The sequence below is a fragment of the Geospiza fortis genome, unplaced genomic scaffold (assembly GCF_000277835.1).
Source record: "Geospiza fortis unplaced genomic scaffold, GeoFor_1.0 scaffold138, whole genome shotgun sequence".
NCBI classification, from domain to species: Eukaryota; Metazoa; Chordata; class Aves; order Passeriformes; family Thraupidae; genus Geospiza; species Geospiza fortis.
In genome coordinates, this window is record NW_005054307.1 from 10,430,421 (window position 1) to 10,452,195 (window position 21,775).

General features: G+C 36.7%; 1 protein-coding gene across 1 annotated transcript in view; it reads left to right on the forward strand.

Moving 5' to 3' along the window:
• SLC39A12 (solute carrier family 39 member 12) overlaps nucleotides 1-18,853 on the forward strand; it is a 39,837-nt gene extending 20,984 nt beyond the window's left edge. Inside the window, exons 11-17 of the mRNA XM_031066769.1 lie at nucleotides 2,866-3,038; nucleotides 4,784-4,936; nucleotides 6,149-6,256; nucleotides 8,526-8,589; nucleotides 12,219-12,377; nucleotides 13,729-13,916; nucleotides 18,253-18,853. Of these exons, the coding sequence (XP_030922629.1) occupies nucleotides 2,866-3,038; nucleotides 4,784-4,936; nucleotides 6,149-6,256; nucleotides 8,526-8,589; nucleotides 12,219-12,377; nucleotides 13,729-13,916; nucleotides 18,253-18,381 (974 nt within the window). The 3' untranslated portion in view covers nucleotides 18,382-18,853. The remainder of the gene's footprint in view (nucleotides 1-2,865; nucleotides 3,039-4,783; nucleotides 4,937-6,148; nucleotides 6,257-8,525; nucleotides 8,590-12,218; nucleotides 12,378-13,728; nucleotides 13,917-18,252) is intronic.
• The last annotated feature ends 2,922 nt before the right edge of the window (nucleotides 18,854-21,775 follow it).

The following is a 21,775-nucleotide window of genomic DNA, read 5'->3' on the forward strand; positions in this document are numbered from 1 at the left end:
GGAGCTTTGAGGATACTATTGGGGTAAGAAAAACATCCAGAAAAACAGTAACAGGGCGGCAGGACTGTGACAGAGCTGGAACAAGAACAGACTGAGGGTATAATTAGGTTGTTGCCACTTGCAGTTGTAGCCCTCACATGCCTCTGCTTCCAGTGTTTTCTGCCCCACTGTGTTTGGTACAACTGCCTGTTCTGTGTTTGGTACAACTGTCATTTTATTTAACTCCTGTCAAGAAATCTATACACTCATTTTACAGCTGTTTATTGGTTTGGCTGTTGGAACCCTTTCTGGAGATGCATTGATACACTGATTCCGCTTCTCCTGTAATCAGTCCTTAGTCCACCTTATAAAAGGAAAATCTGGATCTTAACTGACTCATATTCAGGGTCAGCTGAATCAGAAATAGGGCTTCCTAATGTGTTTTTTGGGTTTTTTTCTTACTTTAAGCCAATGATATCTGGGTTACAAATCAAGGTGTGCTGGTGTAATAACAGAGACATTAATTTTGGTGGGGAATTTGGGAGTCGGAAATGACCAAAAAAGAATAGACATCTAATCATAATTGCCTGCATCATTTTAGGCTACAAATCAATGTCTTCAATACCTTTATCCTAATATCTACATGGTAAGCTTTAGATGACTGGATCTTTTTGGAGCTAGTAAGTTTTCCCCACATCCTGCTGCCCAATGATCCTTATGGAATAGCACATGAATTAAAAAGCATGAAAGGACACATGTGAATATCCCAGAAGTAAAAAGCATGGGACAATACTCATGGATATCCCAAGAATTATTATAGTAGAGACATATAGAATAGGAAATGGGTCTTCAATAGGCAGCAGTCCTTCTTTCTTATCTTATATCTCTGCTCATTACCTGAGCACCTTGCAGTCTTTACTGCTTTGATCTTTTCTGTGCTACACAGATATGACCATTTTTTAGATCAGGAATCAAGGGACAAAGAAAGAAAAGAAAGGAACTTACCCAGGGCACATACAAGGTTCATAAAAAATTCACTGTTAAGTGGGATTCTTCCAAGTCTAAAGCCATCAGCCCAATCAATGACATTTTACTGATCTCATAAAGGTGAGAGATGAGAAAAATTGAACTATGCAAGTGCAGAATGGAATTAATAAGAGCCCTTTCTGCAGCCCTTTCCCTGTGCTTTTTGACAAAGGAAGGTTTCCATGACCACAGGGACACTTCTGCTGTCTTGATACAGATAAAGGACTCCATGTTTGACCTATGTGTGACCCAGTGACCTGAGCATAGGCTCATTAGTCTTACTGTGAACTCTATTTTACTGATGGGCTGTGCAGTTTTGGCTAAGTCACCAAGGCCTGACATTCCATATAGATCTACTATACTCTTGTATTTGGATGTGCAGTCTGTGAAATTAGCTGTCTGATTTTATGAGGCGCTAAGCACTTGCAGTGCTATTGAAGTTTGAAATGTTAAATGACAGTTTTAAATATTTTGGCATTAATTCCTTTACGTGTGTTTCTCATCAGTGTTTTACCTCCCATTATAAGACTTCCATAGAAATTAATCAGGATTCATGTTGTGCAAAAGGTTAGAAATGTGAGCAGTGTGTAATTCTGAGGAATTATAAGGCTAACATTCAAAAACATCCCAGTAATCTGGGAAAAATAGGCTGGTGGTCCTGGTGTATTAACTGAAGGGATACATTTCCACAGCAGATTTTTAAATATAATTTGGACCCAAATGTTTATGCTTAGAACCTAAATTAGATCACTACATTTATTTGAGATTTTAGGCCTTTGTTTTTTACAGAAAATGATTTGGTTAAAAATGTGATGTTGACTGTAAAAATACATAGGTGTGACATGTGAGAACATAGAATCTCAAGCATAAATCTTTTAATAGAGGAAGCAAATGCAGAGCAGTGTTCACTGTGCTGCTCTGAGTGACTCTGATTTGCATAGCCACAGTCTGTTTAGCTCTTGAGGTCTGAAATTTGGAAGTACCAGACTATTACATGTAAAGCCTGAAAAAATGAATGTTTTCTGGGTTTCTAATTCTATCATCTGTTCACACATGACTAGAAAAATCCATGCGGCTGTTGTGGCTTAACCCCAGACAGAAGCTAAATATGAAGCAGCCACTCACCCACCCTTCACTGCCTCCCTCCGCAGGGACTGCCGAGGAGAACTGGACAAAGTAAAACCCATCAGTTGAGCTATCATCAGTTTAATAATTGAGATAAAGTAAAATATACAATTCATGCTACTCCTCCTACTACTGCAATTAGTAATGGAAAGGAAGATTACAAAAAAAAAAAAAAAAGAGAGAGGGAAATAAACCCCAAGATAAACGAGTGATGTGCAACACAATTGCTTACTACCTGCTGACTGATGCCCAGCTCACCCCTGAGCAGCAATCAGCCCCTCCTGGCCATTTCCTCACAGTTTCTACTCTGGGCATGATGTTCTGTGGTGTGGAATATCCCTTGGGACAGTTTGGTCAGCTGTCCCAGAGGTGTTCCTCCCCCACCTCCGCAGATTCTTGCGCAGCTCCTCACTTTCAGAGCATGAGACACTGAAAAGTCCTTGACTCAGGCTAAGCACAGCTTAGCAACAACCAAAACATCAGTGTGTAGTCAACATAATTCTCATCCTGCATCCAAAACACTGCACTGTACCAGGTACTGGGGAGAAAATTAACCCAATCCCAGCTGAAATCAGATAGTGTCACAACGAATCACTTCTCCTGAGTGCTTGTATGAAGAGGTATGAATAAATATCCTCAACAACAATTATGAATACAAAAAAATACTCAAATACAAATACAAACATTGGATGATTAAAGGTGCCCTTGTTTTGTTTCATTTGTTTTCCCCTACAGAATATGGTTACAGCACTGTTGCTGTTTTACTTATTACTATTGGATCTATGTTTGGTACAACTCTCATTTTATTTAACTCCTGTCAAGAAATCTATACACTCATTTTACAGCTGTTTATTGGTTTGGCTGTTGGAACCCTTTCTGGAGATGCATTGCTGCATCTTATTCCTCAGGTAAGTAATAGACACTTCTGTGCTTTTTAAAATGTTGAAATATATGAACAGAAAGGTTTCGTTTAAACCTGGATAATGCTCATCAGGTCATAAATAAAGCTTTCCATGAAATTCCCCCAACACCTCAATTACATTTGCACTCTGTAGCTCAGAGAGAGATTAAAAATAATAATAAGTAGAAATCCATGATTGATGAATTCAAAGAAAGAAAGGTTCCTATTTAAAAAAAAAAAATTCAGAAACTCCACAAGTCCTGTGCTAGGCACATTCTAGATGGGTATTAATTTATTTCATGAGGCAGATTCTGTAACAGATTTTAACAAAAATTGTTCCAAAGTTGTATGAGACATTCACAGTCCCCTCCACAGATTGTTCCAGAGAACCAGGCACTATCAGCCTAATTAATCCTGATGCCTAGAACTGTAATAAAATGGGTAGCATGATCTTTTCCTAAATTCATTATCTAAATTTTAAGAACGGGATGAAAGGCAAAACAGAACCAAATTTTCTATTGCGTATTCATTATTTTTAACTGTCTCCTCTGATATGACACAGATGTTATGAGTAGACTTCCAGTGGTCACAGAAAGAGATCTTTGCAGCTTCAGATTCTGGTTAAAATTTTCTTTATGTTTAATGCATCATCTCTGGAAGCAAAACTGGGAGAGTGGTTTAAGGAAGGCAATTCTCACTGAATGTGAGACAAATGCATTTCTTTCAACAACACCTTTTAAGTGTGAAAGTATTCTCCTTTGCCAGTTTTAAGTGATGTATCCAGTAGCCTTTAGAGCCCTCACTTTCAGAGCAAAGGAGGGCTGCTGTGCTGTGACACTAGGGAAAAGAAGGAAGCATATCCACCAACAGAAATGCATGATTGCATTAATTATGCATTAATTAATTTATGCATTATTTTCACAGAATTGCAGAGTTACAGAACTACAGAATAGTTAGAGTTGGAAGGGATGCCTGCAGATCATCTAGTCCAACCCACTGCCAAGGCAGGATAAGCTAGAGCAGGTTCCAAAGGAATACATTGAGGTGTTTTTAATGTCTCCAGAGAGGGAGAGTCCACAACCACCCTGTGCAGCCCATGCCAGTGCTCTGCCACCCTCAGTGTAAAGAAGTTCTACTTCATGTTGAGTTGGAACTTCTTGTGTTTTAGTTTATGGCCATTGCTCTTCACCCTGTCGTTGGGGACCACTGAAAAGAGCCTGGCACCACCCTCTTGGCACCCACCTTTGAGATATTTATATGCATTAATGAGATCCCCTCTCAGACTTCTCTTCTCTAGACGGAACAGGCCCAGTTCCAGCAGCCTCTCCTCATAAGAGAGATGCTCCAGTCCCCTAAACATCTCTGTGGCCTCTGCTGGACTCTCCAGTAGCTCCTTATCTATTTTTGATATGAAGTTTGCATATTAAGATAATGCAAGTAATTTTTATAGAATTTTAGCATCAATATATTGCAAACAAAATATATCTTGTTTATATAAAGGGTGATTTCATAAAACTGTCCCTGAAAATAATGTTCCTTTCACCACTGAGAGATGAAGAAGTGTAGCTGTGCTCCTCATGATTAATTTCATCTTCTATTATTCAGCTGATTATTTCAAAACACAATTTTACTCTGACAGAACTGGGAAAATAAAATTCTGAGAATAAAATGAATTAATGCATTACGGCTTGCTGTAGCAAAAAATAAAACATTGCCATTTGAATTTTTTTAACTTTATCTCTTTTATTTTAGACTCTTGGTTTGCATAAACATGAAGCACAAGATGTAGAACATTTCTGTGAGGGAAAAGAATATATTTGGAAACTTTTGGGAATAATTGGAGGAATTCATGGATTTTTTCTGATAGAAAAGTGTTTCTTTCTTTTGGTAACACCTCGTGACAAGGTAAAGCTTTGTACAATTCACCCTTTAAAAAAAACTCTTGTATTTTGAGGTTTTGCAGTGCACAGAATGTTAAACTGGTTGTGGAAATTAATTATCATTTCCGTGGGTTAAATGAAGCATTGATAATTGCTTTTCAAAGTGCTCCTACCAGATTGACCATCAGTTTCTATTTTGCTTTGCTCTGTGGATTGTACTTGCTTCATGACCGTGTTTCATGTATTTATAATTCCAGAAAGGGAACAGTTAAACAAACATGTTCCATAAGGCTGCATTCATGAGTCACACTGGAGCAGGTGAAAAGTGTGCATCCATATGAAATAGCAGTGACTGTTGTTTGCTCTAGGCTCTGTTTGAAGAGGAGAAAGATGCAATGGAAAGATAGATGCAAGCATAAGATATTTTCAAGAATGATCTCTTAAAATTTCCAAATTGTTTTTGATCCCTATCCCAGTGGTGTGAAAATCTAATATGTGTGTTGCAGCCAGTAGGACCCAATTTTTATTAATAAGATCTCCTTGCTACAGCCAGGCTTACAGTAATTGTATTACTTTATTTCAGTATGGCCGGAGCCTGAAAATATGAATATGCACAAGGATAGAATGTAGCACAAAATGTGATGGCTCATTAAGTTTCTCAGCATGAGACAATCCTAATGTCACTTAAGAAGGAGAAACCTTTGCTTGTTCTGTTTACAGAGTGTGTGAAGACTGGCCTGATTTAGGCCTCGATGACTCCCTACCTCTGAGTCACCCGTAAGAATATAATGTGAGATTAATAGAATGAGAGTATTTTGATGATGGTGATATTTTATTTGCTTGGTAAAAAGGAGTCCTTTTCGTTCCTTGTTTGAGAGAAGGGTTTTATCATCATCCTACCAATTTTTAAACTTTTTCTACTGAAAACGAGATGAATCCTCAGAGTTAATTTTTATATCTATCTCAGCTTAAAATTTGAAATTGATTTTTAAAATAAATTAAGCTTTACCAAACCTTTGTGATTGTCACTGATGTATCTGATTCGCTTTTCAGGGTTTTTTTTCAGGTTTTTTTAACATTTAAGGAAATGTTGATGCCAGACAGTGATCTTTTTCAGCAGATTTTGTTTGGAAAAAGCAAATCATAAAAAATGCTAGATTTTCACAAAAGACTGAGAGATGCTGCACCTGTGTTCATTGGGTTTCAGAACTAATTTCAAAGCATCTTCATTCAGCAGGGCCTTTCTTTAGTTAATGGGCACTGGAGACATTCCCATGATCTTCCAGTGGAGTCTGAATTAAATGAACATTCAGGCAGAGGCAAATCTACTTCAACCATACAATTGGTAGGTTACCAATATGACATAATTCCCTGAATTAAAATCCTTCTTTCTCTGTTCCTCTAAAGAAATGAACAAAATGAATGTAATAAATCAGTATTATTTTTCACTCTTTATTGATTTGTTGTTTATTACTTGACATGATTGTCAAGAATCTCTAGAATTTGAAGTTCACAATTAACTTTCACAGATATATCAAGAAGAGATATTTTACAACAAGTTTTCTTAAGTGTGGATCAGATTGATATAACAATACGCTTCCTGTATTGTTATACATTTTGTTGATAAAATTCTTGAAGATTTTCCTTCTCCCTTCTTTTTATACATTGATCATATGTAAAGTCAGACTCTACCTTAGGAAATACTTTGGAACTTCCTGCAATGAGAGTTAAGTGCATAATTAGTGAACAGATTAAATCCTGGACTGTTCTTGGGCATTTTTCCACAGATTTGAAGAGTAATGTAAACACTTTAGATATCTGGGAATGGTGCTTACCTATAAGAAGTTACATACATTTAGACTTGTCTGTGGATAGTATCCAGACAGATAAATATTTGCAAATTAAATTGAGTCATAAATTTTACTCTGTTTTTTTCTTTCTTTCAATAAATGTCTTCAGTTTATATCCAGTATCTCCATGCACAGGTGAACTCCATTTTACTAATGTAGTTGTGATGGGCAAGAGCCTCATGAGTCACCACTAATCTCTAAAACACAGTTGGAAGACTCTCAATAAAAACCAGATCAACAGAGGAGTGAAGCATGTGTACTATTTTGTGAGACATGTCAAAGCTTCCTGTTTATGATAATAAATGAACATGTTGTTCCCCTCAGATGCAAGATCCACCCCATAGTTCTATATAGATCACAATATCTATATAGAATTAGCCTGGCTGAGCTGGTTTGCACAAGAGCAGCCAATTTTTAAGAATCATGTGAGTAATACTAAGACAAACACTGGTTGACTAAGAAAAACTTATAAATCCTTCAGATCAGTAATTAGTCTTGCAGATTTGACTCACAGTTCAAAGAAGTGGCATGTGAATAAATATAGGAGAAGTGGAACAATTACTGGAATTCATATGACTGGCTGCAATCATGGGAACTAGAGACATTTATGTTTCCTTTAAAATGTAGAATATGAGAAACAATTCTTTTTCCTTCTCTCCTCATTCTTCTACAGAACATATCATTCATCACAACCAAGCTAAGACCAACCAATAAACATATCCTATTTTCTAGCCAGTGCACATCTCTGGTACACTTTTTTGGAGTGGTGGCTGCTGTCCCTAACACAGAGCTCTTGTGCTGTTGTTGACTCTGCTGGCTGCCATAACAGGTTTTAACGCACTTTTTTTGGGAAAAAAGCCCTCAGAATTTAAAACTGAGTCTTTCTAGTTTCAAACAAACAAGTTTTTTGGTTTCTCTCCCCCTCACATGAATTTCTAATAATTTCTTCCATCAGAAAGCAAAGCCCCAAGGAGGTAGTGACAGTGAGAGATTATTCATGTTCTCCCTTATCTCCCAACAGTTGCAATATCTATTAATTAAATGTTAGGGCTGGTGCATCAATTTATCTCTCTAGGATAAGCAGGAAGTCACTTTCTCTTTCTTCACTTGAAGTAAGGGTAAATTTCACCATGGAGTACACTCAAGTGCTGCTATGCCCAGCCAGTGTTGCCTGGTCCTGAGATGAAGCCCTTGCTAAAAGCCAAGACACAAGACACTGGAGGCTGCACCACCCTGAAGAAAAACCCCTGTATTTTGAAAGGGGATGAAACCTATTGATGATCATATTTTTTAGTCTTGTGTTTTCACGGAGAAACTGTGAAGAATATGAGTACCTAAAAGACTCTACCTCTTTTTCCCTGGAAATTCTATGGACACATTCTCCAGGAAGATACAGTTATCCAGTCATGACAAAATCAAAACATGCAATTTTAATTATAATGTCCCTTCTAGTCTTTGGCTCAGATTTTTGTGTATTCAAGCAGAAGTGTGGCTTTCTTGGGTTACAGCAATGCCTATGCATGTATTTCTTCCTACCTGAATTAGACTTAACACTCTCTGGGAGAGGTAGATTTCCTTTTTATGTGTTTCTGCAGTACCAATCACACTGCCAGTGGCCAGTAAATTATTCTAATGACATCTGTGCAAATAACCACTGACTATCTTTAATTCAAATATCTTGAACTTTGTTGATATTTTCCTGTATTTATGGCAGCAGCTGGAAGACACTCTTAACATTGACCCCTTATCTTTGCTTTTAACTAGAGAAGCCCGGAAGATTCTGAACCTGCTGAAGTTCCTCCAGACAGCAAGGTGATCAGCAAAAAAAGTTAGTATCAATAAAAAGACTATACAAGACAGGAAAATCCTTCAGATCTAAAATGGAGTTGAAAGTGTGCAGCTGGCTTAGCTCTGTGTTTGCTGTGTGACACATCATCACATCTGATGGCGCCTGGCTACATAATTTAATCTCTGCTTAAAGACCTTCTCAGCTGCCAACCCTGTAATTGTGAAGTTCGTTAATCTCACGCTGTCCTTGCTTTAGTATTTGCTGTCTCACTGTTGCAATCTATTTTCCTAAAGTCTTTGCTTAAAGGGAAATAGTCAAAAATTAATACAAGTCATATTTTTTAATTTTAAACTTAGCTCAGGCTTTTATTTCTGAAAGTGGTGAAACATTTTTTGTAGGCTTTCTGTGCTAATATAATTCTGCATCCTTCTTCTCTTACACAGTAAAAGAATAGACTCTTTAAAGCAGTAATGATTTATCACAGGTATGGAATTACAGCCTCATGATGGCTCTCAGTTTTAGAGTAATTTGTTTGCTTCTGAGAACTTTGATAACTCCTGCCTTATGTGGTTTTTTACTGCTTAGTAAAAATATGAAAATAGAGTATAAACCAAATTTTACCTTTTACTGTACTTTGTGACCTTGGTGAATTCAGTAGAGTTGCAGTCATTCAAGTGATGGAATCATATTTTAATTGGACTCAGTTTCTTTACTATAATTAACTCCCCTTTATTTTGTGATCTCAGGTTATCAGTTTGATTTATTTAATTGTGTCATTATCTTCTTCTAGGTTCTTAATGTTCTCTTCTGTTCTTGTGGATTTCATTTCTATTTCTGAAGCATTAGAAATCTGGATTTTCATTTCTTCTTGTTCACCTCTCCAGTACACACAGTCCAGTGCCAGTTTAAATGTGACTACATGGTTCATCTCTAGATGTTTCTGTTTGGTTCAATCATCATAACCTGCTAAGCAACAACAATTTCTAGTGATCTCAATATTATTTGTTCCAAGTTACTAAATTTGGGATAGTGTCTAAGTAATCTTTGTTTAGTTTAATTTTTTCTCATACCTCAGTCTTACTTCCATAAATGAAACCTTAGAAGGGTGGAAGGTAATTTGCTGGGTTTTTTTTTTTTTTGGGGGGAGGGGGGGGAGAAATACATAATTGCAAAATTTAGTTTCATTACAGTTCTTTTAAACATACCTGGGTACCTTGATACTGAGTGAGGTGCTTCTTTCCCAAAACTGAATGGAATCTGCAGGTCTAAGAAAGAAGCCAGAACTGCAAAGCTTCACTGTAAATGCCTGTCAAATAGGACTGCAAAAAGGGTCAATCGCATAGAGAGTCAGGGAGTAACTTAGAAAGCAAGAAACTTTCTAAATAAAAAGATGTCTGACTGGCCCTCTCTGCATTTATCCATACATGTTCTATCAATACCAGAGAAGACCAAACAGTAGCATTTTCTATTTGTTGTACTTTGTGACACTTTACATTGACTAGAAATATTTTTTCTGTGTTATCAGGAAAACATTGGCAAATATCTATTTATGGATAAATGTTTGCTTTAAACTCTTATTCTAAACTTTAAAAGTGTAGTATATGGTTGAAGTCCTGTACCCATTAATTTTATGAAAATTATAGAATAGAATTTGCTATGAGTTCTGATCCCCTATTTAAGCAAAGAAAAAAAGTAAGATTGCTGGAGAAGAAGAGGCTTTGTAGAAAAAGTTAAGGTACTAAGTTAATAGTTAATCGTTTGTGTTGGAATATAATGCAGTGAGATAATTGCCAGTAACCAAGTCGCTTTAAAATAGGCTGAAAGTAAAGTAAGATAAACATACAGATTTGTTTATACATGCATCTTCTTAACTTTCTGTCAAGTAAGTTCAGAAAGCTTATAGCTGTAATTGCTCCACAATGTTAACCTGATCCCTATGTTATATTAAAACATCCTGGAATGAATTCCAGTAATCATGGCGTATCTTCTCCAGCAATCAGATACTTCAACAAAACAGACTAATAAGGCCTCAGAGCAGGCCATGAATTCATCCTGGCCAGTGCTTATTACAAATCACAAACTTAATGCAAGGCAGCAATCTATTATTTCTATGTAATTCATGCTCTGCACTATTGATTATAAACTGCCCATAGTGTTTAGAAAGTACTGTGCAAACTGGGGACATCCACGTCCTGCTCTGTAAGCTGGCAGGAAAATCTAACAAGCCTGCCAATTTTTCTGAACCCACAGAGCTCCCAGACAACCAGGGAGGATTTTCTGAATACGGCTGTTAGGCTTTTATGTGCTCTGTGTGTTTTTTATGATAGTCTGAATACTTCAGTTCTAGCCAGTTTCTGTGAGAAAAATATCTCCCCCATCACTATAAAATGGTCATCTCAGAGAAACATTACTGGAGTGAGATCTGGTAATAACTGTATTTAGACAGATTGGTGCAGCTTGACATTTGCTCCTTAGTCTGTCATACTATGTCTATGGGGGGTCACCAAAAGTCAGAAAAATACATATTTAGGGCCCAAATCACGACTCTGCTCCTCCAGGCACAAAACAAACCCTTTTCAAAGTGCTCTGTCCATTCTGTGTAGAGGGAAGCTGGATGAGTTTCTTGGCAGAGATTAGGCAGCCCTGACTGTAAGACTGTGGATTAAATGAATGAAAAAAAAATACAGGATGGGGCAGCCAATTGTGTGTTGCTAAGTTTAGACATTGAACCTATATGGAGCCTTGCTGCTTCTTGAAGAGATAAACTGCCTCCCTGGGAATCTGTTCAGCATTCCACCCAGCTGTCTCTGTTACAGGCTGGGCAGAGACACTATCCCTAATTTCCTCGCTTGATTTCAGTACTTGCATCACTCGTGGCACCTTTCCACTCATGTCGGGTGACATGATGCCATGAACACCCAGTATACTGTTCCACACTAAAACAAGGTCACAGGGTAGCTTGGGAAAGACAAACAGCCATCTGGACCCATGAGTAGTGCTCCAGATAGGAGTACTATGAGCATAACAGCCATTAATTGATTGGAACAAATGTTGGATATAAGCATGCTGTAACCCTGTGCTATAAGTTATACTCTGAGGCTTGTTGTCTTTCATTTCTATATTTCACTGTAATACAATTGCATAAAAAAGCAGACCCTGCAAATACTACTCAGCAGTAGCAAGATTTACAGGATTAAAACAATCAGCTGCGTGAGACTGAATATTCATCTTCACTATAGCTCTGCAATTCTGTGAGCAATGGTGGAAGAAATCCAAATAACAACTAGAAAACTTGTGTGAATTTCATAAAATAAAGATTAATCAAGAGCCTTAGGATGCTTCATTAGATGGGACACAAACCTAATTTTTTGTCATATAGTTGACCTAGTAAGAATAAGGAAGTTATTTCTTGGTATTTGCATCTCATTTTGAATTGTTCTGGAATATACTTTTTTTTTTTTTTTGCTTCAAATGTATTGAAGGAAGTGCAATAACAAGGACAAATAAGATAAACACTATTTCCCTCTGATTATTATTACTTTTTTGTAATGTTATATGCAAAGTCACCAAAAACTCCAAATCTTTTGTAACATAACAAAACTGGCAATATCTCTTTGGGTTAATACTGGGCTTTTTATCTGTTTGTTTGTTTGTTTTTCTTTTTTGAGGTAAAAAAATCAGCTTGTTAGCAATAATGGTTCTGGTGGGCGACAGTCTGCACAATTTTGCTGATGGCTTGGTAATAGGAGCAGCATTCTCATCCTCAACAGAAACAGGTGTGACAACGACTGTTGCTATTTTATGCCATGAAATTCCTCATGAAATGGGTAAGAAGTATATGTTTGTATTTTTCCCTGATTGACTTTGTTTATCCAAGTTTCCCAAAATTTTCTTTCCTGTATGACATTTGTGGGAATTCTTGCGTACAACATCACGAATTACAGCGTTACAATGTGAGACTGATACTTTGCCCTTCACAAAAACCAGAGGAGGCTTCTGCACTCTTTACTGGATGCCTTCCCATTTAAGCTTCTCCAAATGCAAATAACCTCAGGTCAGGAGTGACCTGTTGTTCTTATGTGTACAGACACAAAAAATAATAAACTGTAAGCAGGCCCCAGGTGTGTAATGGCCATGCCTGACACAACAGGCTATCCAAGAATTTCAATATGCAGCAGAGCTATTTAATCAAGTATTCCTCTTCCTACCCTCATCCCTGCTGCTAATTTTACTATTGGACAGGACAAGAGGATTGTTCTGTTGTATTACTGCCCTTGATTGACTTTTTCTGGTAAAACTTCCAGCATGACTGAAGCTGCTCCTGACATTGTGTTGATGATTGTTTATGAATTGTGAAGTTTGATTTGAGAACTGCAGGTTCTCATTTCTATCATTAAATGACTGAAGATTTCATGTACTATGTAGAAAACTCCTCCAGACAAAAACATGGGATGGAGGATTGCTGTAAAACTGATAACTCTTGTTTGCGTAGCAAAGCAAATTTAAATACTTGACAGTTAACCTCCAAAGATACCTTCTTAATTCTGGGGCAGTAGTGCCCCAGTGTCAAAGTGACATTTTTACAGTCATGGAGCAAAAATTTTCAAATATTCTAGTTTTGGCCTGTTATGAAATCTTTCATTTGAGAAGAAAAATGTGTGATGGGGTTCTGATGTACAACTTACTCCAAGTGATTAGGACTGAAATCAGTGGGATTAAACTCAAACTGGGGTCAGACTGGCATAGATTACTCTGACTTGCAGCACCTGTAAAACACTTAAAGACCATGCTGCAAATATACCCACATGATTTGAACTGGCAAGTTCCCAGTGGAGAAAGATTTAGAAACTCTGGGAAACCATGTGACTCCACTTTTGCATGTATCCAAGCTGGAAATGTCACAGAACATAGAGAACTAACAGAAAGCCACTCCTCAATACTGTATGCTATCTTTAGGAACAGCTAAACAAGTACAAGTCAATATGACTTCCTTGTTGTTTTGAGATTTTTATTTCATACAGGACAAGTTTATAACTAATTCTACGGAATTCTAAAGACAGGTATCCATCATTCACTATCTTTGTACATATCTTAATTATTTTCCTTCATATTTTATTACCAAGAGTCTTAAAAATACTTTTATCAGCTAAATAATAAATGTTCTTCTTCTCTGTGCAGGAGATTTCGCTGTGCTGCTAAGTACAGGGCTCCCAACGAAGATTGCAATTTTGATGAATTTTATAAGTGCACTAACAGCATTCTTAGGACTTTATATTGGCCTTTCTCTATCGACTGACCCATCCATTCAAAACTGGATCTTTACTATTACAGCTGGAATGTTCTTGTATTTATCTTTAGCAGAAATGGTGAGAATTTCAGTCTATTTTTATATTTTCTTCATAGCATAGCCACATCATAGATGAGTGTCAGACAAATGCAGGGGGATGAACTTGGAGACAAAAAGAGCTTCTTGGGGAAGAGCATGTTGTCTGTCCTGTGTGTGTACAGTGCTTAAAAAAAGTAATCTGTTATTCTTCTGTGTCACTCTCATGCTAGGTGCCGTTATAATGAACAGGGGAAATAAAGACCATTAAGAGACTAAAATAAGAGAAAGACATAATGGAATTTTAGAGTCTTAAAAAAACTCTTTTAAAGACTTTCAAACAGTGTATTTTAAGTTATTTAATAAAACATATATTTGAACTTTCAGGGGTTTCAATAGCTTGAAAAAACTTTTTTTTCATTTTCTGCCCTTTTCTTTATATATTTTTCACTCTTGGTTTCAATGAAAACTTGCAGTTTCAGAACTAAAATGTAAGATGCTTATCCTGAACACTTCCTTTTTGTCCTAGGGAAGTTTCAATTAGATCTTAAGTAATAAAAAAGCTTTCAGATTACCTCAACTTTTTATAGTTGACCAATATTTTTCATACACCCAGTTCAATAGTAATGATCGTCTATAGAAAAATAAAGTGTGAAGATCCAGGGTAGGACGAAGGTCTGAGCAAAAATGTGGAGCAATCATAGCTCATAGTAGATGCCTCAGGCCACATAATTTATTGAAGAGATGGATAACAGTTACACTTGTAGCAATGCAGAAGTTAAATGCCTGACCACCTTTGTCACATGGGTCTTTAACCATCATGTGTTGATGTAAAGTTCCTTGCAAGCTCCTCCACAAAGATGGAATATTTTGTGTGAGTAGATCAAGAGGGAGAAAAATAGAAGCCTCTTCATAAATTATGACTTTGTTTTTTTCCCAAGGCTCTCTGTGTCTCCCTTGTGTTCATTACCACTTCATGCCTGAGATGCTCTTTACCAGGTTCAGGCATCATACTTTAAACCTGATATGCCATTCCAGTATTATGACCTATTTAAAATTCTACTTACAGTAATTGATCTTAGACCTTGGTAGTATTTTAGTCTGTTTTTGCTATTGTAACTAAAGTAAAATGAACATAAAGTTCATCTAAGAGCTTAAGACAGAGCAGCCAAAGGATTGTGGATGTGTCAACAGTCCTGACTGAGGTAGTAAATAACAGACAAGAACACTGTGTACCAAGTTGCAGTTTGTTCTAACAGAGAAATTTGGAAGTGAGGCTGCCTACCAACTGTCTAGGCATGGTTTTACTAATGGGGCTAAGAACGATGTACACGTATTTTTCCTTCAGTGTAGGATCGGCATCCCTCAAGGATCCACAAGCTCCTAGAACAATACCATGTTTTTCCCTGAGTCTTCAAAGCAGTGTGCCAGCTGTAAATCCCAAGAGAAAATATAGTTCCAGGCAGAGACAGGGACATGTTTTTCCTTGTTCTCAGCTTGTCATCATAATCTTAGTCTTGATGTGAAGGGAAGAAAGTAGGGAGAGAGAGGGGAGGATCTTATTTCTCTCAATTCCTTTTATTAAGATGACTCTTATCAGCCTTTCTCTGCATTTTGTGAAAAGAACTGCCATTGGGTGGCTCACCTGTTTGTCAGTGTCAAATATCACAGGGATTATTTTATTTTAAAAAATATTTATGTAGCACTGCAGGCATCTCAAGGTCTGAAAAGTTTTGTGTTTTTATAGTACATCTCAAGACAAAATGAGCCATTCTTTTTGTATTTTTCTACTTTCTGCACAGAAATAGGTTCTATACTGTGCTGCACTCATCTACAAACAGTCATCAGTGCTCCTGCCAGTGGTGTACAAGCAGTCAGTAGTACACAAAGTTTGACTGTAATTTTCAGTACTTGTTTCATGGGCTTTCACATATTCATGTGCTTGTCAGAATAGCATTTAAATAAAACTGAACAGCCTCACTGGTTTTTGTGCTGAGGAACACTGAGGCGTGTGAGCAGAGGTTTGTTGACAGAACAGCACTGTAAGACTGCCACCACAGACAAAGTAGCATAAATCTACTTCTGTGGTTAATTAAAGGTTTTTCATTTCTACAAATGGCATTGTAACTCCATTAGCAAGCTGCATAGACTAATAATTTCAGAAACTGAATACGGACCAAAAGATAAAATCACTTATATCCATCATTTTTCACCAAGAAATCGTACAAAACTGGAGTTTACTCTGATTAATTTTAAAAAACATTTTTGATTTTGAAGATAAGAGGGTAGGTTTTAAAATTATTTGCTGGACTGTTGCAGTGCAGCAGCCATGCCACATGTGCCCAGCTTGGTAAGAACTCTTTTTTAGCCAGTACATGCCTGAGAGCCTCTCATGCCTTCTTTCAGCATGCTGCTTCCTATTTCTTCTTATCTTTTGTTCACTCATGATAACATGAGCTGGAGTAGAACAGAGCAGTCCCTTGATTAGCAGTACCTCTTTTGCCTCTGGCAGACTTGAAGCATTAGCAAGTGTGATAGGTCCCAACAGCTTGGATGTGGTGCTACATTCCCTTAACTCATGAAGTGGTTTGTATCTGCCAGTTAAATTGGTTTATGCTTTTTAACAACGTTCTCTCTGCTGTACCACATGCTTTTTTGTTCAGAGAGAGCTGGGTGACCATGATATTGTGACAGCAGCCGTTTTATTTTAACAGATAAGCAGGGATGTCACACTAGGTATGGCTGTAGAAATGGTTGGTGTGTTGGTTACGTGCATGTGGGTTAGATAGAGGGAGCAGACATCAGTATGGGATGTGGAAAGGGCACTACTTCCTAAGAACTCCTTTTGAAAACTCTCTTAGGAACCTACTGTGCATGTGTGCAGCTCCTAAATTGTCACTGACAGCAATAAATAGTCACTGACAACAATGAAAATTAAATTTTGCAGTGGGAGGAGAAAATTTTCCTGTATGGAGAACTTTTCACTGAGGCACTGGGGAAGAGGAAAAAATAGACAGATTATAAGGATAAATAAGAGAGACTAAACATCTAGACTGGGACCCTGGATTCAGGCTTGGTCTTAATTAACAGTTTTTACTTATATACAAAAAAAACTCTGTGTGCTCTGAACACTTAAAACTGTCAGTTCAGAGTTTGATTTACATCAGAACTTTGAGGTGTTTACACTTGCTTTAGATTAAAAGTTTATTATTATCTTTAAACACTGATCAAATATGACTACATAAGTTTCTGTACTGTAATTTAAACCACTGCTTTGTTGTAAAAAAAATCCAGGGCGTTTGGATTTCCCTGTCTTTTTCAGGCAAAACTTTAAAATGAAGGCAGATTTTTCAGCACAGTTTTGTTTTGAGCCCAGGCCAACTTTGAGAGAAAGAAGAATATAGAAGCAGCAGCCCCAGAGACCCCCCTCTGAGAGGGGGAAGGACAAGCATAGCAAACACTCCTGTTAACCTCCTTGGTCAGCACCACTCCACTGTCTCCCAGTGGCTGCTGCTGTTACAGCTACTGTGAAGAGCCTCCAAAGTGCACAGGAACTCCGTAGTTTTATTCAAGCACAGAAAGAACCACACAACCAAAACCAGAGGTCAGCACAAGACTATTGCTCTGTATTTATTTCCAGAGTTGATGTGACAGTATTAGCAGTCATCAGTGTTTCCCCTGAATAAAGCAGAAATATTAAGAGAATTTGAGCCTGAGGCATCACTTCTGCAAGCTCTGTTTAGACACATATTTAGTTTAAACCTTTGATAAAGTACACTGTAGAGTGAAAGGTCAAAGCAAGTAGCTTTTATTATGATTATAAACAAGTGTTGCTCCATTACAGGATTTAAACTCACAGAGAAAAATACTAAACATGTTTTTTTCAAGCATATTTTAGAAGTCCTGCTTTCTACTTGCACATTTCCTAAAGCCCAAGTAAATAGGAGTGTTGCCAGTTATTTCAGAAAAAGCATGATTGACCCTATATATAGTACTGAGGCAAAAAATACTCCAACTAGTTTATTCCCACAAAAGGAAATCACTAATTTTACTAAATAAGCATTTCCTTGCAGACAGCTGTATAAAATTACTACAAAATATTGAGACGTTAACAAATTTCAGAATCTTGTTTATCATGCTTGTCAGTGCTAGTAAAAGAATCAAAGTGGGTAGAATTTGATTAATTTAAATATTTTGCTGTCAAGATCAGCTTTGTCAAAATGTACAGAAAATGCTACACATTAATAACTATAGTCAGAAGCTCAGCATTTTGAAAATTACTTTTTTTTAAATTAAGTTTGTCTTGTTTTCTCATAACTTTTTTTTTCCCACAGATGAATGTATCTGGCTCTCATTCTGCTGTCTTATTCTTTTTTTAGCTTCCTGAAATGACTCATATTCAGACACGGCGACCCTGGTTGATGTTTCTCCTACAGAACCTTGGATTACTATTAGGCTGGCTTTGCCTCTTACTTTTGGCTGTATTTGAACAGAAAATTAAAATATAAGTTTTCTGCTGGAAATCTCAAAGTACCACTTATGACAGTGGATAGCATTATTCACAATTTTGTTATGTCTGCCATAGTAATATGTAAATTAAGTTGCTGGGATTTTATATCTGAACAGTAGATAACTATTTTACTTTATTAACTTATTGTTCAGATTTTTGTAATTATTTTTTTTGTAAACATGAATGTTTAGAATTCTGTTATATTTGTTACTGAATTTACCAGATCCCATGCTCAAACTCACAGGAGCTTTTGATTAGTTTTTATTGAGACTGTTCTAGTTGAATGTTCTAAGTGATTCTGTCAGTCTGATTGAGGAAAAGAATAAAACACTTTTATATGCAATAATTAAAATGGACTAACCATAGTTGAATAGTTTGAATATGGAATGTTTTTTTGCCTTTTAGTACTAAGAATTATTTCTTTAAATCTAAAAAGCGAAGCAAAGCTAAGCTGCTAAGTGGCATAAAGCAATCTCATAAAGTCTGCACTTTCTACTTTGTCAACATAAAGATTCTCATCAGTTACATCATACTGGACCACTGTGGCAGGAAAAAATGACAAGTGTAAATGTTGAAGTTTATGATGCAGAAATTTGGGAATACTGTTTTTGGACTATAATACAATTTCTCATATGTGTGATGGAACCTGTGACAGTCAAGCACTGGACTAACCACCTTTTGCATTGTCTCGCCTCTGGTGGTTGCTTATAGCAACTGCTTATGAAGAATTACAAAAAATATGTTTAAATTGCTTTACCCTGGTATTCTTTCCAGGCTCCTCAAATGAAGGGATTTGTTATTACTTCTGAGACATCGCATTCGATAAACACTTGCCTTCCTGTCAGCAATTAGCTTAATCATAGTTATGTGATGTGCATTGTGGAAAAAGCTTTTTCAATTGTCTAGAGAGCCTCACTGCAACTCCTCCCATCCTGAGCAATTTTTGTGTAATTAGTCCTATCGATTTCAAGTTAATTCTGCAGAAGTTGAGATGATTAATTTAATTTAGTTTTGCAGAACCAGGTCTGAAACAAATATACTAATTCTCCCCTGATTCTGATATGCTGAGCAGCTTCTAGGAGGTATTGAGCAACACTTGCTGTGTGATTTCAGCTCTTTACATGATCTCAATTTTTGGTGCAAGGACTTCTCCCCTACCTTATTTATACTTTCGTATGAGAACTAAACTATGTTCTTTCTTTCTCCTCTGATGGGCTGTGGAAATAGGGAGAGCAAGTTACAGAAGAGACATTTATTCTTTATGAAGCAACTGGAAGTTTTCTTTTGTTTATCTAAACTCTATCCTGAAATATCTCTACATTATGACACATCATGACTGTCTCACAGTGTGTCCTGTGTTTATTTGACAGCACCTAGTGAAGGTACAATTATTCTCATATTACACAGGGGAACAGAGTCTACTGTCCTACAGCAGAATGTCACATCTGTTAGTTCTCAAAAGCTTCATGAGCACCATACTAACTTATCAAAATACAAAGGGGAAAAAATACTGAATGGCACTGTTTATGATAGCCCACGCTCATGGGCTTGTGAACCCTTAGTCAACCACTGACTAGCCCTCAAGGAAAGAAAACCAAACTTAGAAATAATTTTAAAAGTAGATATGGATTCATTTTCAGTGCCTGTTAGTTACAAGAATCTGTAGCAAATACCCCAGTGCAAATCTAGACAAATTTAGACATGTACATTCGTTCAGAAACCTTGTCCCAAGCAATTTATCCAAGGTAACACAGGAAGTCTCTATCTAACAAGGGAGTGAACTGAGCTCTTTTTAAGGTCCGAAGTACAATCCTAGATTCTTTTATTCAGGTGCGCAAATATTACTATTGCTTTTTATGTTGATGTAACTTTGAAAGGTGAGTTGAGAAGCCATGTCTAATGCTTCTGTTTTAAAAGTTTATTTTTTTTTTCATGGAGCTTATACTTGATTTTATTAAGGTAATATTTTTAAAAAGTGGTTTCCCAGTACTTCATGTGTTTGTATTGGCACCGAGTCACTTCATGACCTTCAGCTGTGACAGTCAATTCAAGCAATAGCAGGGCATCACTGGACGTAAGCAAAATCTATTCTCGTATCAGATGGTGCAAATGAATATTGGAAACATTAATTATTTCAAAAAGAAGAGTTACCATAGTTTGAATGCTTATGTATTCCTAATGTTTGCTTCCACTGAAAACAAGATTACCAATATGATCATGTTTTGGTAACGTTATTGTATTCTGAAATATTTGTCTACTATTTATTAATGTGTCTGAAAGAGGGCAAGTTATTTCTGGCAGTGTGTACTTTAAAGTTGCATATGAGCATAAGTTCCCATCCAGATATGTTCTGTGAACATATTGTACCTATATCTATTAAGACAATGACATTTTTTGGCTATATATGCTTATCAGGCATCTTGATCACATTTAACAACCAAATATATTTGTACAGCTTCCACCACAGGCACAGATACATTGTTCAGAAAGCCAGTTAATCTTTATTTCTGCAACAGTTCTCTTTGGCTTTTGTGGTGTTTGTCAATAAGTGAGTAGTTCTATGACCATTTTACCCTGGTGTCAAACCTGAACACCTCAAGTCTCATCAGCATATGAAAGTTTGAATTCCTGTGGCAATTAGAGAGAATTTATCTCACTACTTAAGGTTAGTGCCTCTGCTGTAAATCTCTTTACATTAGTGTCTTTAAAAAGATACTGAAGGTGAAGTATTACCATATGTAAATTAAGACCTCTAGCCTTACAGAGGGCTGGAAACTGTTCCTACAGATCATTAAACCAGAAAACTAAATAAGTGTTTCTTATTTTCTCTTCTCCAAAGAGATTCACCTGTTGACTTAATTGTTTTGGTCAATGTTCTCTAAAAATTCCAAGAAAAATATTAGGATATGTTTTTGTGTCCTTACAGAAGAGAAGACTCAGCTCAGGTGTTCTTATGATGCATTCTCTTTTAGTTTGCTTTAAATCTGTAGCTTGTTCATAGAGATTTGAAACAGATCTTTAAAGATTTTTGAAACAGATTTTTAAAGCCAGGTACATCTTTCTATTGCTTCAAACCTAACAGACAGCATAATATGCCAATTTTTTCATTGAGTCAAATCCTGAATAAGGCCTGCAGAACTTCACCACTTGCAGCCCTTAAATCAGGACTAGTTTTCTCTGTAAGAGGTGTGCAATTACTCAAACAGATGTTATGTGCTTGATGGAGAGATTACTTGGTGAGGTTTTACAGCCAGTCAGGCAGTTCTAACTAGATAATCATAACATTCATTTGAAACTTTAAATACATGAATCTATAGATAAAGGAATTTTTCTGGAAGAAGCTGTTTAGTGTTTCTCCCTTTCATCTCTTCTTAGTTTTCAGGCACACTTAA